We start from the raw sequence: 18,836 nt of genomic DNA on the forward strand, positions 1-18,836 counted from the left end.
ACGTTCATTGCCAGATAGGAAAGGGACAGTATATAATGAGTGTTTTTGATCGTGGATTGCAATAAAAAAACACTCACAATAAGTTCATTGTGATGAATTTTCATTGTTTGGATAATCATGTCCAGCAGTGCCCAAAGAGACTGCTGGACAAACAACAATGACAGAAACTCTACAAAAATAGGCTGCATACACACCAACCTCAATAAATACAAATGATCTTAATCACGCAATTGCATATTTTATATACAAAGATATGATGTCATTTCAAATAGTTGGAAAGCCTGGCTTTTTTGGATTGTTTGTTTTTTACTAAAAGGGATGTTCACAAAAAAAGATGTTTTCCATGTTTAATGCAATAACAGTATTTCTTTCTTAGAGTGGTTCTAGTATGTTTTAATGCTATTCTAAGAGTTTCAAGCCCGTTTTTATAATTACCAGGATAATATCGTGAATCAGAATTATTTGGCCAGGGTAATCGTGACATTCAATTTTCATATCGTCCCATGGCTAGAGCCAGACCTCTAACTTCATGCTTACACATGATTGGCTGTGTAAGTAACTCAACATCTAACTGTGACAGTGTCAAACCCAGACACTCAACACGAAGCTGAACAACATCCTCAGTCCTAACGGGGCAACAGTCCGCAGTGTCTCCTGTGTGACTGGAGCCAGGTGTGTGCTGTGGGATTTGTGAGGCCCAGTGCAGCAGAGCAAGCCGACATCAGAGACAGGAACTGGGGGATTTGGCCTTGGGGATGACTGACTTACTGCGTGGGAGTGGTAAAGCGGCCGGCATGCGGGGTTTCTGTCAGACAATAGAGCGCTAAATTCAATCAATCTGAATGGCCGGCACTGGGTAAGAGGGGAGGGGAAGGCGTAAAGCTCTAAATGAGATTTCGCCCCTTCTCTCCCCTTCACCCAACAGCCCACCACCACCACCACCACTGCACCCTGTCTCCCCCCAGCACTCACTCCTGTCCCCAATGCCAGGAGGTGATTAGAGACACAGAGATATAATCAGAGGTGGGATAGGATGTGTGTGTGTGTGGCTGGGTGTGTGGCGTGTGCCAGTGTTCCCGAGGGATGTGGCACGTGTGGCTGCTGCTTGTGTGTGAGACAGAGAGCAGTTATGTGTTTGTATTATCTGTTACATCTGTGTGTTTGATGACTAAATGATCTAGTAGCGTGGTAGCGTGGTGTTTGCTTTCCTGGACGTGCACACGCCTCACACATGAAGCACTTAAACTGACACACAAGGCAGTTAAAGAGTCGCTTCACACAAATCACAGAAGGCGTATTCTCTCAGTGTCCCAGTTATTCTGGTTCATGGACTACACACACTGTCACCATAAAGTAGTTCCTATGAAAACTGTTCACAGTAAGGTGGTCTGTCAACAGGAGTGGGAATCATTAGAGGCATCATGATACAATATTATCATGATCCTTAAATCACGGTACAATATTATCACAATTTTAACCATTACACGTGATATGCTGAGTATTGCAATAACATATATTGCGATTTATTACCTCTTTTTCAACTGCAAATTAAGTCTGCAAAGGAAAACATTTGTTTTATCTAATAAGACAGTTTTAAGTCTGTTCATGTCACTTCAAGCATTTTTCTTGCAGCAAAATGTATCTAGTGGACTGAGTTTGCTATTCTAGCAAGTTACCAAAAGTTTAATTTGTATTTGCAATATTAATAATTTATATAATAAAAACAATTAATACTAATAGCATATATGTATCGATAAAATTTTGCCACGTAAGATATCGAAATACTATGCAGTATCAATTTTTTTCCCTGAGCGCTAAACTGCCAACCGTTTTCTAATTCACAATAAAAGTCTATAGAGCTCGTAAGTCACGCCCCTTCTGGTAGACCCCCATCGGACCTCTAGGCTCAGAAAATATGAATGGGAGTCAATGGAGAGAAAATTATTATTTTCTGGTCCCAGTCATTAAATGCCTTGGATTACACAAATGTTTTGTGTGGGTCTAAATAATATTTTTTCATGTTAAGAGTTTGACAGTTTATTGTAAGATTCTTCAGTTAAAGGCTGTGGAATCAACGTAATGAGAAAGACTACATGTTTCCTATGTGACGTCACGTCATCACACTTTCCCTCCACTTCTCAACTCACAGTGCTGCTGCCGCGTCTTCTGCCACGATCTACGGAGCCATCAGATCAAGATGCTGACGTAGCTGAAACCTTCCACGTGTCCAGACTTGTAGTGGTTTTCGCCACGCTTAAGGCTTTTGTCCTCTCCTTGGAAGAAGGCAGTGAAGTGTACCAGAGACACAGCCATGTTCCGAGTGCGAGTGGTGACGTATATCATGCGCGTCGAGAGCAGCAAAGAGCTGTAGTCCACAAAGCGCTCTCACACAAAACCTAACAGTATCAAACTTCTTCCTGCTAAATTGTAGCCTTCTTTGCATGAAAAAATATATTTAAAATTCACAAACAACATATGTGAAATTCATGGCACAATTCAAACAGGACCAGAAAATGATTTTCATCTAGCCATTGAAATACATTATGAGAAACTGACTTTTAAGGCCCCATGTACCAGAAACGGAAACACGCAACTTACGAGCTCTATTGATTCACATTGGGAATTTTTTTGTACTTTGAATGTAAATAAGGTGCCAGAGTGCAAAAACAAAGCAGATCCAAAACAGAGCTTGTGTACCCAAAAGAAGTGCCATGGGATGATGCCTCTGTCCCCCAAACAGAGGTCTGGGCAAAGCCCCGAATATTCTCAAATTCTAGAAAAAACCCTGCGTACACCTGACCTGTGTGAAGCTCCTGTGACTGGGTTGTCTCTTGGTAAAGATGAGTAATGACAACAAATGTCAAAAGGTTTAAAAACAGGCAATTTATTTATTATATATTCTGATACATATTGTTAATATTTGTTTATTAACTGGCCCCTGGTCTCTTGTCATTTTGCAGAGTGGCCCCCGAGCTAAGCTTGTTGAGTATCCCTGCTGCAGAGGCTCCTGAAATGAAACCTTAGACATTTATCTTAAAATCTGGACAAGTAAAAACACAGGAATCAAAGTGAAGGATCTGATTCTTTATCCTCAAGTGGTGGTTCAAAATACTAAAGTTGACTGAGTCTTCTCCTTTCTCTCTTTCTCTGTTTCTATATCCGTATCTCTCTCAGGGAAGAGGATAAAAACATCTTTGACTACTGCAGAGAAAATAACATCGACCACATCAGCAAGGCCATCATCTCCCAGAAAGTGGACGTCAATATTAAAGATGAAGAGGTAACTGCAGAACACAGCACCTGGAACAATGTCAAGTGAAACTGTATTGATGGCACAGGAGAGCTGCTATTAATAGCGCTACTGTACATGACTGTACCATGATAACACCTTTATAACATAGCATTGGTATGTGGCATGTTAAACCCCCATGTCAGGAGGGATTCACACTGCTGAAGTGCACTTTAGCAAGGCACTGTACCAGTTGCGGGGTTATCGTCCTGTGCTTTGACCCTTTATGCAGGAGGGCAGGAGAAAATGATCAGCGGTGTATGATGGAAAATACAGGTCACTGGGGGATGGTTCATGCAGCTCTTTTTACTATCGTTACATAATGGTTTCAATGATCTGAAGCCACAAACACATGGGAATCACTCCTAAGGCGGAGATGAGTAAATTGTGCGAGCAGCTATTACCATAGCTGTTTTCTGGATTGACCCTGAAACCCATTCATCTGTCCCCGATTCATTATCGTCCCGGCCAAATGGCTCGCTCCCTGCCTCCCTTTCATCACAGCCGCTTCTCAGATAAGCGGGCAGTCGGCTGGTGAGCTCCCAGTCAGAGGCCAGATGGTTGAGAGACCTCGGCAGAGAAAGCTTTGTCTCTCCATTGCCATTGTTGTTGTTTGCACTCCTGCAGCGCAGATGGCTGAACAGCAGAGGGCAGTGGTGAAGTTTCACATCAGCAGGAAGCCTGTCGAGCCTCAAGACAGAGAGAGAGGCAGAAAGAGGCTCTGTCCTGGTACTCACTCTGTAGGTGTGTGGCCAAATATCCACTGTGTTATGTATTTCTAGTAGATGCCAACAAAGCCAGATACCAGTTTAGGACATGCTTATATGATTATACTTTAATTTAATTCATATAAATATAGGATGACTTAAAAAGGATGCAGTTTCTAACTTGAGTTTTAATCACCGCTGAAAGACCTGACAAGAAGACGTGCATTGTTAGGATAAAAATTGAATACGTTATTTGTTTATTGCTTGCCATAAGCATAGGCACAGGTGTTGTCCTCAAGTAAAACCTGTTGATTAAGAATTCTGAAGCAAGATAGATGTCATTTGTGGTTTTGTGTTGCATTCCTTTAGTTGAGGAGATGCTGGTCAGTTTACTTATTTACCATATTTGTCATTATTGGGTTCTTTTTGATCACGTTATATCATATAATCACTCTTCCAAAATCATTCAAATGCTTGCATTTTATAGCCATTCCTATCTATTTATGATTGCTCTTTTTATATGAATGCAGTTCATTTTTAAATCAGGAACAATTACTCTGACACCAGATTATTTGACTCTCAAACATCTAACTTTTTTTTTTGTTCATTGTTGCCACAAACCAACAACTAGGTGCCTTACTGCCACATGAACTAATGTAGCAGGGTAGAAATTCCTGAACTGTGGGATACAGTGACCCTCTAAATACAGGTCAATTCAAAGTTTATTATAGCACTATATCACAAAGCATGCCTTAAAGAAAGGATGCAAAATATTGGATTTTTTACCAATAAGTGATATGCTGGTATGTAACAACTTATTTGGAACCAATATTGATATTGATATCCACTTTTTCCCAACTTATGTAAGTGATCATCAAGTCTCTTCTGTTGTGGAGTTAACATCATACAATGCATGCATACTCTTATCGTGGTGGCCCACCAGCAGATGGAGACGTGAAACACAGTGCTTTTCAATATATGTGCTATTCATTCATTGTGCAAAACAAGAAAAAGCATGTTGGCCAATTCTGATGGTTCATTTTAAAGCTGATATTAGCCGATTCGGATGATGGACCAATATTATTAGCATGTTGGCAGATTCAGATAGTTTTCAAGCCAAATATCGGCTAATATTGATAAGGTATTTATATTATCATGCATTAAGGGCTGTACAAAAAATACAAACAACAGTGTGCAACATTAGCAAAACACAAGACCGTATACAAGTGAGGTAAACGTAATATACAGCATTACAAACAGAACATTTGACACCTAAAATACATACAATAAAATAGTCATGACTCATGAGCAGCATTGCCAAAATATGCAACAAAAAAAACCCATCCATAACACTACACCTATGAGCTCATAGACTAAGCATAGATTGGTTACTACTCCAAAGTAGTGCTGGGATAAGTGTGCATCATTTGTTGATCAAGTTCACCTGCAGTCAAGACCAAGGAAAATATAAAGAAGGAACAGTCACAATGACAGTGAAAGCGTTCAAGGGGCCAGACTTTGGTGTCAGTTCTGTTGGAGCAAATGGGGCAGGCACTGCAAATCATACTTTAATCCATCATATCTTTGTTGTTTTTACTTCACAAATCACGCATTAGGTGATGTCGACTGACATTTCTTATAAATATGCACGTTTGTTTTCCTTGTTATTAGTCTCTGTCCAGCAGAGGCTGAAATGTAAATGCTGGATAGAGCCATGATCTCTTTGGAGACCATTAGCAAGAAAAACAAATGTACATATTTAGATAAAAAAAAAACCATCAGTAAGCATCACATAATGTGTGTTTTTTAATGTGGCGGAAGGATTTTTCAGTCAAATTTGAAACAACAAAATTACGATGAGTTATAGTGTGATTTGCTGTGCCCACCCCATTAACTCCAACAGAACTGACATCAAAGTCTGGCTCCTCAAATGTTGTCAATGTCGTCATGAATGTTCCGTTTCTAAATTTTTCTTGGTCAAGACAGAGGAGTCTAGAAAAGGTTTATTTTGACCAGAATTGTGGAATAGTCTTTAGTAAAAATCCAACAGACAACATCTACATACCTGTAAAGACCCTTCTCAAGATTAAGCGTAATCTCGATATTGCAAATGTTTATTAGATTATGACTTTTTCCTTTGTTTTACATTGTTTTAACAATGTTTTATCAATATATTACTGCATTTATTCATCTGTCAGATGTACAACACACATACATACTTTTTTTCATACTTGCCTACATTGCATACGAATGTTTTCATCCCACCACAAGCATGCAGAACTGAAAAAAAGCGTGTATCAGGGCAGAGGAAAGAGCATATGTATGACCAAGTGTGCATGTTATGTCTGTGTGTGTCTGGTTAGAGATGTCTCCTATTTTACCATTTCTAGCAACTGCTAATCCTTTTATATAGCAGTGCTTCTGTCCTCCACAGTGAGCAGGAGTTAGTCCTCCTCTTCAGACAAAGAGAATGGTGTTTTTTACTGATCTGCCCACTTGAGCAGAGCGTGATTAACATTTATTACCTGTGGTTTACCCTCCCAAATAAGACTATTTCAGCCCTAATCAGAGGAGACTCTTCTAAATGCCCAAACTCTAAATGTTTCTGTTAATGGTGTGTGCTCAACTTTGAATGCCGCACTTATTCTATTTGACACATTCAATGTTTTATTAATCACTGCAACTCCCCAAAAAGCCCACTTAATGTGTGCAGTGTCCTGTTGGAGGTAGTAAACTCAGGTCTTCAGTGAGAATGTGGCCGGCAGTCAGCAGCACAAACACCTGGAAGAGAGTAGAAAAGAGACAGTGAGGGAGGGAGAGGGAGAGAGAGAAACTTATTGGTATTCTGGCCTGGCTCATAAGTATCCATTTTAACATGCAGCCACAGTGATCAATATGATTTAAGCAACAGAATTGAACTTGGAGAGTTTGCTTTGCCTAATTGGCCTCACTGAAAAATGAGCTTGCGTGGTTTTATTAGAACAAGGATCTTGGACCTAAGGAGTGGTGTGTGTGTGTGTGTGTGTGTGTGTGTGTGTGTGTGTGTGTGTGTGTGTGTGTGTGTGTCAGATAGAGTAGGGGGTTGCTGATCAAGGGGCTGCTCTTGTTTTGTGCACAGTGTCCCATCAATCAAGCTTTACAGACTGTGTGCAGGTTACTGCAATTTGTCCGTGAGCCCTCCTCGGGCTGTGTTTGAACCACCTTACTGCTCTTCTTTGCACACACATGCAAGGACACACAAACACACACACACATCTCGTCACCCTGTCCGCAGGTCATTACGGAACTGGGACCCAAAGGCTCTGAGTTCTGAATGCTTGTGCATAATTTATTTTGTCTGAAAGCAAAGAAACAAATTGAAGTGGAAGTTAACTTTGAGGAGCACAAGGTAGAGGAGGAGGAGAATCTGTCTTTTGTTTGTTGGTTTGGTGATCCACATCGTCTCAAATGACAAAATGACACTACATGCAATGAATGTAATTAAATACTGCTGCATTGTTCAATGTTACATCACACTCTCAAACTTTTGTACATGCCATTTAAAGTGTGCAGGTTCCTGTCAATCATCTAATGTGTGTTTGTGTTCACAGGGTCGGGCTCTCCTGCACTGGGCCTGTGACAGAGGACACAAGGAGCTAGTTTCTGTACTACTGCAGCACAAAGCCGACATCAACTGTCAGGTGAGCAGAATTTTTCTCTCTGTTTCCTGTGATAATCAATTGGTAAATAAATGAGTGGAAGCCGAATGAGCCACTCTTGTTTCAAACTGTATTACGACTATTTACCTGGTATATGTGTTTTGAACCAATGTCCTGCCTACTTTGTCTCAAGACCACTTTTTGATGGTCTTGTCTCAAACAAAGAAGACTCAGGATTTATTTCAAGTTGGTCAAAACCACATCACTTAACTGCCTACGCAAAAAAGGAGTGTTCAAGGTTCCCACACATTTTCATGGACAAAATTATAAAACTTTGTTCCACATATCAGATTCAGACTCTATTCAAACATAATTTCATCGAGCTGGCATACATTAAGGGAGAGCCAGAACATGGGGAAAGAATAAAGAAACGTGTGTGATTATGGACAAAACGTTGTCAACATCAACACATATTAGAGCTATGTTACATTGAAAGTTTCAGAAAATAAATTAGCTGTTATGTTACATTATGTGGAAGATAATCCACTGAAGATTTCTGTAACAATTTAATTCCACACAACCACAATTCCATGACTTTTTAAAAACTTGAATGATTTTTCCAGGCCTGGAAAATGTGACTTCTCCAGGTTTTCCATGACTGCAGGAACCCTGAAAGTTGAATAAAGATAGTTAAATTGATTTTAGCTCCTTTGTTTGATCATAGAAATTAAAGGACACTTCCCCTGCATAAAATTCACCACTGCAGTGCCCTCTGACTATTTTATTAAGACAGTTTTTCATGGTAGATTCACACATACACACCTTTATGCAGCATATGGCAATAAAAGAGGTGAATGATGAGGAACCTTTATTAGCTTTCTCTGAGTGTTTATGTGGATCTTTCAGATCAATTTCAGGAGGTTTGCATGTTCCACATTATATTGAAAGTGTGTCACGTGGTGTGGGACTCACAGTGGTCTCAATATCTGTCAAAGTCACACTCAGGTCTCGGTCATGACTTGTTCTCAGTTTAAGTGCTCTTCTTGACTTCATCACTGGTCCCACCCCAACTTCTGTTCAGGCTCGTTTATATCCTAGTTTCTGTCTTACTTTTCAATTTCTGTTCCCATTTTTAACAAACATTTGTTTTGTTAGTGTTCAACAGCTACAGCTCTCATGAGTTTTGACCTTATATGGATTGAAAACACCAGTACTGTGATTCAGCTTCTCAAAAAGATCAATGATAGACACCCTCTTTGGGAGAATACTTTGTGGAACAGTGACATGCCCGTAATAGGAGCGGGACTGCGGATCTCTATTATGTTATTAGACTCCACCTCTGTAATTGCATAAATTACTGAACCTGAGAGCAGGAATCAGGAACAGTTTTTAGGTGGTAGAAGAATAGAAGTTTATTCATGCAGTGCAAAGTATTTTAATAGCACTTATTCGTTCAGTTGAAATGCTTTGCTTTGCTTGTTTTCTTTAAGTTGGCGATTGAAGTTAATGAAGATATATTGGAGCATTTGGCTTGTATGTTGTATTTACAGAAAATGAAGATGTGTGTTTGAGTGTGTCATAGATGGATTTAAGGTGAGGATGAAAGGAAAGTCACAGAAGCCCACTCATTCTTTGTGATACTGCTATGCACACATGTACATGCAAACCCAAAGCAAATAGTGACATCTCCAGCTTCCCCATTGCCCTTCTCTTTTCTCTCTCCATCCCCTCCAGAAGGTCACCTTTAATTCACTTTGTGCCACAGACAAATCCCCAGGGCTTTAACAGACAGAGTTAGCTGGTAGCTAGCCTAGTGTTTAGCCTCCCCGAGGTTTTAGCAGCATCCAGGAGGCTTTAGCTTTGGCGGTAAGCTGGCTCAGCTGCACATTGGAGAAATTACTCCTCTTCCCTGCCCAGCGGCACGACACAGCGCAGTTCACCGGGCTGCACAGTGAGGCTTTAACTGTAAGGCCGAATCAATTGGAAGTAATCAGGCAAATTGTTTTACGTTGCACAACCCCACATAATCAGGACATTTCACAAATGACTTTCTCTTTTGTGGTCATGCGTGGACCCCTTTTGTTTTGAATGCTCGCAGGGAGCGGGTGGATTTGTGGCGAATGGTTCATAAAAGACTTAACAGTGGGATAACTACGAAAACACTTCACTAATGATTTAGAGCCATATCAAGATAATGACAGCAGAGGAGGATTGATGTATGGATGGAGGCTTTTGTCCTTTTGTAAGATGGTGCATATTTACAGTCATGTATCTATCAATGAAGTATAAATTGATATCTCAATGTGCCAAGATTTTTCAGCACTCAAAGTAAGAAACATAAATCTTCAGCCAGGTAGTGATAATGTATGGCTGAATTTGAGTAGACTTTTAATTTATGTCCCTCGCACTTTTGTCTGAGTAAACTGCTTTTTGTATACAAACACAAAGAGGGAAATAATCCAATGTTTCTTAATTATTCTGAATTATTGGAGCAAACAGAGCGAGGATGACGACAATCTAGAGGTGTATTTAATTTTGCAAAGTTCTGCTCTGCTTTATAAATGTGCCTTTTTGAGCAAGTATGTACGCAAAGGAAGGAAAACCAGAAATATTGTTTTAGAAGAGTGCATTTTCTAGCCAGTCAGAGTGCAGACATATCCTGGATTCATGCATTCAGGCCATCAGGACCTTTTCACCTGCCTGTCTCTCAGGTGTTAGACAGAGCCGGCCGTGGAGAAGACTGAATATTAAAGACACTGGACCTCTGCAGCAGAGTTACTGGTAGCAGATTTATGAGGTGGCAAAGAGGTGGCTGAGAGAAAAATATAGTCAGCTAAATCATACCACTCTGTCGCAATGCCAAATTATCTCACTATGTAAAGCTTACAGAACGATATGCCTCTCATTAGAACCTGCTCGAACATCCTTTTGTTTTGTTATTTCACTTGGGGTTAAGTCATTGAGGAAAGGAATTAAGGCAGGAAAGGAACGTTTGTTACATTAGAGAAAGATAAAAAACTTGATAGAGCAGCTTTATGCTTCTGTCCTTTTTGCCCAAAGCCCCTGTCACATGAAACAAAGAGCACGAGAGGAATAGAGGAATGTTTGAGTTGTTTGCAGGCTATTAGAACGAACCAGTAATCTCTCTTGACCTCTACCAACTGCCGAGCAACCAGTAAATAAAGATCAAACATGATTTATGCTTAATTTGTTGATTAAAAAGGGGAGGGGGACTTTCAGAGTTCAAACAAAAAGTATTATTATTTGCTTGGCAGAGGAGGAAAATCGTTTGAAATTAATCAACTGATTGTTTTAGTGAATTGTTCCCAAACCCCGGTAACCTGCATTAAAGGCTCGTTTGATAGTTAATCCTGGATCAGGGCGGGAAGGGACTACAATAGGTAGCTGTGTGTGTGTGTGTGTGTGTGTGTGTGTGTGTGTGTGTGTGTGTGTGTGTGTGTGTGTGTGTGTGTGTGTGTGTGTTTGAATATGCAGATCACAGCTCTGCCACCTGCCAGTTGTAGATCAGGCCCTGGTGCTGGTACTGTACATTAAACACCCCTCCACCTCCCCACCCTCATCGTATCACCGCTCCCTCAGCTAATACACCCAGAGAAAGTGGAGCACAAACTGTGGGAAAGATGACAGTACTGTAAAACCTCACTTAATGTGATAATGGAAATTAAGGTTTAAGATTATTAAGGCCTAGAATTACATTATATGTGCTAGAATGTATTTAAGAGCATTAATGAGGCATCACATTAAGTTTAGGACATTCCATCATATCACAACAGCAGTGAAAACACATCCCACAATACAAACTCATCACTAATTAGGGTAAGGTTTTGTTGAACTAGGAGAAGTATAATTGTCATTACAAATTAGGCAAGATATCAGACTCCAATATTTTACTGGTAATTACCAAAATATGTCTGTTCCTGAGTAGGGAAAGCTGGCATTGAATGCTGGCTCAGATTATTAGTTTAGTTTGCTTCTTCTCAGATCAGGTGGAAATACAACTTATAATATTACTGTATCCAAATCTGAGACAATATCTAGTCTCATATCGTAGTATCCACATATTTTCCAGCCCTATTGTTCGGATAATCTTACCTAATCTTACCCTTTCTTGGGCAAAATACTGAACCCGAGCCGATGGCTGTTCCATGGGTATGTGAGTGTGTTAAAGAAAAAAACTGAGTAACAGGTGGCATCTTGTGTGGTAGCCTCGGCCACCAGTGTGTGAATGTCACTCGTAGAGTGACAAGCGCTTTGAGTGGTCGGACTAGACTAGAAAGAAAGGCGCAATACAAGTGCAGTCCATTTGCAATGTCAATTTATTTGCTATCCTGGAGCTTTCAGTCAGGTCACATGATCTTCTTTACAGATTCTTCAGCTTTCATTCAATTTTAGATGTTTAGATTTTTTGAGCACTTTTGTGAGGGTATTTCCAATAAGAAGAAAAAATTTTGAATCTTTAGTAGACTACATTTGATTAAACAAAAGCAGCTGCTTTGTGTTAAGATCAAATTAATTCTCCTATTATGGCAAAAAAAAAAAAAATAGTAAAAACAATAGCGTCTGATTTCTTAAAAACAAACTGATTTCTCAGGTACATTTTTTTACATTCAGTAAACTGACAATTATGCTGATCTGTTATTGCACCAGTGCTCGTGTGACAGCAGAAAGCACTCTTTTGAAAGGATACGTCATGTGATCACTATCAACAGAAAACAGTTACACCTGCAGGAAGATTCTCTACTACCCTCAAAAATATAAGGCTATAAACTATTTTATTAATTAAAAATATATAGCTTATATTCGAACACAACCCATAGACAAGCCAAAGTGTAAAAATGACAAATGGTGGTTTTGTGCCGGACTATTTTTTGGCTGGAACCAAGTGTCAGCCAACCTGCAGAGACTCCACAAAGTTTCGGCTCCCAGCCAAGAAAAAGCACTGAATTATCATTTTTACACTTTGTTTTTTTTTATATGGATTAAACACACAACATATAACGTGTTATACTGTATAGGGATCTCTAGAGGTGCTGGTTGATGTAGGCTAGCTGCTTCCCTTCATTTCAAGTCTTTGTGCTAAGCTAAGCTAAGCTAAGCTAACTGTCTGCTGGCACCGGCTACATATTTACCATACAGGTGTGACAGTGGTATCGATCTTCTCATCTAATTTTCTACAAGAAAGCAAATGAGTGTGTTTCCCAAAATCCTGAACTGTTCCAGTGAAGATAATTGATTCAAATTTGGGCAGTCTCAGATATTTGGTGATTGTTTCCTTTTGTGTGACTAAGATTTGAGGATTTTGTTCTTTCATTGGTCTAGACGTGTGTTTGTGTGTGTCCACTCTCCCTGTGGTCATTCTCTGTCCAGACGGTGTAATCCCACACCCACAGGTGGAAATCCCACCTGAAACCCTCCCCTTACCCTCCCGACAAGCTGTAGGGTTGCCATGGAAATATGCATTTATAGAGAGGATATGCCCATTCATGTGAACTGGAGTCGGAAAGGCAGGGCTTTGGTTCGGAGGTGCTGCAGACCTACAACAAAGGTCAGGAATGGTCCAGAGTAGATTTACACAATGTCTGACTTGAGGAGATTACTGGGAGGTTAAGTGACAGAGCATAGGTGGGATTAGGGGGACAAAGAGGAAGGACAGGTGAGATGCAGGTTAACACAACACAAACACAATGCCAGGAAGGAGACATTGTTAAAGTCTAAAGTATTGTTGGAAAGGCAGCGCAGGTTTTAAGGACATGGCCGTGTCTCGCATCCTTTTACTCAACTCATGCTTGCTTTTTTTTTTGCCTTTCCGTCTGTCTCCATCTTTCCCCTCTCCTCATCACTCTCCCCTCCCCCCAAAGCTCCCATCCCCTTCACTCCATCCCTCCCACGCCTCCGCCTCTACTTTGTATTAAAACAACATGATCCATGAGGCGGGGAGGGCGACTCGCAGCACCGCTAATTCTAATTAATCCAGCGTGGTAGCACGGCCACGGCAGGCCCCAAGCGCTCCCAGTCTATCAGATAGAAATTCATAACTTAATTGAGGTCAGAGCCTCGAGCCGGCAGAACAAAAGTCTCCAGCCAGGACCAGCTAGATCAATAGTAATAAATATCTGACTGGGCAGCCTACAATTGGTGGCTAGAGAGCACACAACAAGTCCCATACACATAGTCTGCATGTAGAACCTGCAGGGATATCTGTGTGTGTGTGTTTGTTTATGTGTGTGTGGGAGGAGTTGAGCCTTCAAGACTGGCAGACTGGCTTATCTTATTGAATTTACATGTTCTTAAGTTTCTTAAATGCACGGTTTTATTATTTTAGTCAGATGGTAGAGAAGTATTCTTTACTGGAATCAACAGTTTGTGTTTGTCTGCTTTTGTGTAAAATACAGCGAGGGAGCTCTGCACATACACGTATGTGACTCATTCGTAATGGGATAGTCTATCTTAAGGTATGCGTCCACTGATTTGATGCTGATTTGAGTAGTTTGGGTGGACTCAGACTGTTTGATTATCTACATATTGGAAAACAGTGAATTCATGATTATGTAAGACCTCAACTTTACTGATAATACTGAGAGACGTCCATGCAGAACTTGGGAAATCTTTATAATATAAAAGAATATTTCCTCCGATGTTAGTGAACAGTCACATTTTCATATAAGTTGTTGTTACTCTCTAAAGCTGGACCAGTAAATTGGCCAGACTGATATATCCTCTGATATTAGGTCATTGCAATGTCAGTATCGCCATAGATTTTGGCTGATAAGTAACAAGACATTGCAGCACAGAATGCCACAGATATAGTTTGTTTAAGGTAATATAGGAACAGTGACTTTAATACATAGTTTGTTCCTTAGAGAGTTCTGATTTTTTTAATTTTCAAGTGTAAAGCGTCCCACACAACACAGATCTTAGTCACAGTTCTTTAATACCCAAATATAAAAGATCCTTCTCACAATGTTTGTTTATGTTTAAAATATGAAAAAAAGATCAAAACTCTGAAATACTGATATTGACATTGATACAGGCAGACCTACCAATTACCTGCCAGTTAGTTACCAATTACTAACCAGTGACCTACCAGTAAGTTACCAGTTACCCACCAGTTAATGACTAATTACCAACCAGTTAGTTACCAGTTACCTAACAGTAACCCACCAGTTAGTTTCCCATTACCCTCCAGTTACCTACCAATTACGGATTACCTACCAGTTACTTACCAATTACTTACCAGTTAGCTGCCATACATTCTCGGAACCCATTGGCTGTATTCGGCATCTGACTTCCAGCAGATGGCGATACAGCCTCTGGGGGCAGACCCCCGATTTTTTGGCATTCCGGTTTGATTTGGGCGGAGGAAGCGAACTTCCATTTCCAACTTCGGTTTATATATAAGTAAATATGCGGAACCATTGCAATGGATTTAGAGTTTGCAGTGACGCCAATTATGTTTCACCTCATTAGTTCACCGCACGGACCGTTTAACCTGGCAACAACTGCAGCCGGCTCAAACGTGATTGGTCAATATCATGCGGACTACAAACAGCCTACAACCGGAAACCAGGGCTCTTCCGCTTATCTTCCTACTAGTTAGTTACAAATTACCTATGAGTAACCTAGCAGTTAGTAACCACTTACCTACTAGTAAGTTACAAATTACTTTCCAGTTACCCACCAGTAAGTTATCAATTACCTACAGTTAATTACTGATTACCTACCAGCTGGTTACCAATTACCTACCAGTTAGTTACCAATGACCTACCAGTTACCTACTGCTTAGCTACCATTACCTACCATTGTTTTAATTTAAGATTTCAACCATTAATTAGTTATCAAAAAGTTTGCAGATTTGGTTTCCATCAGTACACTGTTAGATTAATCATCATAAATCACTGACAGTTTGGTAACATGTACACAGGTTAGCCCTGCTCTTGATGAAAACCATCGTATCTCGCTAACTTGTTTGATAATCCAGCATTGCTATAAAAATAGTGCAGATGTACTGTATGTTAAATGAAAGGAAAAAATGTATAAATCATCAGACTGCCGTATAAATATGGACCTCTGCAATTACCAAATAGCACAAGGCTGTTCTTTTTTCTCAAAGGAAAAAGTGTTTAGGACTGCTTCACTAAAGAAGGTATTCTTGGTTTGTGCCAAATCGGCGGTTCACAAATCAAGTAGCACGTCAGAGAAAATATTCCATTTTAATCAAACTGAACAAATTGTAAGCATTAGCATCTGTTCATGCTCATTTTTCATGAAAAAGCATAGTAAACCTGTATCAATATTTATGACATCTCATATTGAAGTTGCAACATTCAGCAAAAATTAAACACTGCAGTCTTTATTGTGGATATTATGCAGCTCTACTGTTGGCATTTTAAGGCTTCGGGAATTCAAGCTCAGCCTGCTGTTGTAGCAAACAAAGAACACTGAACCGTCTCATCTGTGTCCTCTACTGTGGTGTCAACTACTTGTGTGATCAAAACGCGCACACACACACACACACACACACATACACACACACCATGGGGGTTGATTGAAATTCTATGGTGGAGGCATTATTACACGTTTGTATCCCTCCCCTTTCCCAGCACAGCCTCCTATAACTAATGGCTCAGTCAGGCCAGTCATAACAAATATCCAGCAAGATTCGTCATAATTGTGTGTGTGCGCATGTGTGTTTGTGTGTGTACGTGTGTTTGTAATTGTGCAACCTATCCCCCAGAATATATAGGGTCTTTAAGAAAGGGAAGGCAGCAAGGTGGGAAAGTAAGAAGACGGAATAAATCAAGTATTCAAGGGATAAAAATGGAGAATAAAATAAGATGGAGGGAGAAATAGAGCAGGTAAACAAAGATATGAGACGGACTTGTACTGTTTATACCATGGTATGTGTCCCTTTCACCTCTCTGGGTGTATTAGGACATTATTGACCATCTTACAAATCAATCAGCATGATGGCTTTATGGCAGTATCATACCATATTTGCATGGATCTCTTAAAGATATAATATGCAACTTTTCCCCATCAAAATGACCAAAAACAACTAGACCAATAATATATATTTTGTTGAGTCATGTACTCACATTAACCTAAATGTTTCCAACAATGTTAAGACTCAGAGATGTCTGTAATTTGAATCAAGGACACAGACCACTTCATTGTCCCCATCACCAGTCAGTAGTGCCATATCCCCTTCATACATGCGTCAGGGTTGTGGTTATCTGTGAGAAGCTGTCATAAATGGGCTTTTTCTTTAGTTTAAGCCATGTTGTTAGAATGTACTTTTTAGATATTGGACGTTTTTTACTATATATTTTCACCAGATGAAGGATTTTAAGTCATCAGATGTCTGGATCTTAAGTAATCAGAGAAACAAGCAAAGAAAACGTTAGTAGCAACTTGGCTCCAGACCCGGATGAGCACTGATTTTAACATGAAACTGCTTTATTCAGTATTTTTACCAGTTTCAGTCACCTGGTCCAACCTTTGTGGGTAATTCAGCTCCTGGTAAAAAACAATAAACACTGAAGGAAACCTAATCAGAATAAACTGACTGCAATCATGGCATTGTCTTTTGTTGTCATTTTGATTGATGGACCCCTAGCAGCAGAAAATGACATATTGTACCTTCAGAAAAACTTAATCTGATTTGTCAGAAATGTTTTAATTTTTTTCCTGAAATGATTCCTTTCTATATATTGATACCTCAACATCAAATTATAATTATGTTGTGGCAGTGAACGTTAGCTTGGTGCTGGTCAACCTTGGTGGCTGATCTTCTTCTGTTTAATTGTGGGTGGTACCTAGTGTTTAAGGTGCAATAGCACCCACCTCCCTGGGTGTTTATGTTGTTTATTTATATTGAACATTTGTTATAATTCTCATTCATTCTTTCATTTTCCGTAACCGCTTGTCCTGTTAGGGGTCGCAGGGGGGCTGGAGCGTTTCCCAGCTGACACTGGGCGAGAGGCAGGGTACACCCTGGACAGGTCACCAGACTATCACAGGGCTGACACATAGAGACAGACAACCGTTAACGCTCACATTCACACCTACGAGCAATTTAGAGTCACTGATTAACCTGCATGTCTTTGGACTGTGGGAGGAAGCTGGAGTACCCCAAGAAAACCCACACTGACACGGAGAGAACATGCAAACTCCACACAGAAGGACTCCCAGGGGTTCAAACCACTGACAATGCTAACCACTGCACCACAGTACCTGTTATAATTCAATCAAAACTTCTATTGTGATAATTATCATTATCATTTATCACCCAGCCCTTGAAAATTGGTACATTCTCATACCTTCTTTTCTTTACCTCTAAAAGAACATTTCTGCACCCTGAGTGACAAAAATGTACCAACTAGAAAGGTACAGAATTGGTATCTAATGAGATACAGCTGGAGCGACATGCCCTCTTGTACCTTTATGGGGCAAAAACATGCCTTTGAATTCAGAGACAAAAACATTTACAGATAACAATTAGTTTACATCTTTCAACAAAAAAAATTGAATATATCTACCATTCATGATTGCTCAACAACATAAAATACTGTGATAGGGACTTTTATCCGTATTTTCCAACCCTGGAGACGAGCGGAGAAGAAGCGAAACAACACACTACAGTGTGGATGTGTACATGCACGTTCATCTACATGTGTCCACAGCTTGGAGCATGTAAATTGTATCTATTGAGCTGAGCATGGATGCAGACAGGGTGTCAGAGCTACAGTGAGCACCTTCACACACTCTCGTGTCTCTCCAACAGATTAATAGTGGACTCTGAGACACTCCCACAGTTTAGCGCACACATTATGCAGATATTTAAGAAAGCCATTCCTTGCTTCGTCTTCATAATAGGACCAAGTGTAATTTATTGCTCCTGCATTTTCGTGTGTGTGTGTGTGTGTGTGTGTGTGTGTGCGCGCGCATCTGTTAAAGTAGAGGAATCAGAGCACACCTTGGTAACGTACAACACACAGCATAAAAAGCACCGTAACTACCACACACACCATTTGACATTTTATACGCCACACTGTAAGCTGCTCTTATAGGATTCATATTTAGTACTTGCTGCACATTAGCTTGACTCGATGAAATGAAAGCTGTTGCCGCGCTGTGTTAAAAGGGCCTATCGGACATAGATACAGTTATGAATCTATAATA

At 40.1% G+C, this 18,836-nt stretch overlaps 1 protein-coding gene across 1 annotated transcript in view; it reads left to right on the forward strand.

The window, feature by feature from the left end:
• Positions 1–18,836, forward strand: part of acbd6 (acyl-CoA binding domain containing 6) — a 41,454-nt gene that overhangs the window by 8,713 nt on the left and 13,905 nt on the right. The window contains exons 5-6 of the mRNA XM_049588520.1: positions 3,175–3,280; positions 7,587–7,676. Coding sequence (XP_049444477.1) covers positions 3,175–3,280; positions 7,587–7,676 — 196 coding nt within the window. The remainder of the gene's footprint in view (positions 1–3,174; positions 3,281–7,586; positions 7,677–18,836) is intronic.

This window comes from Epinephelus fuscoguttatus, linkage group LG10, assembly GCF_011397635.1.
Source record: "Epinephelus fuscoguttatus linkage group LG10, E.fuscoguttatus.final_Chr_v1".
Lineage (NCBI taxonomy): Eukaryota > Metazoa > Chordata > Actinopteri > Perciformes > Serranidae > Epinephelus > Epinephelus fuscoguttatus.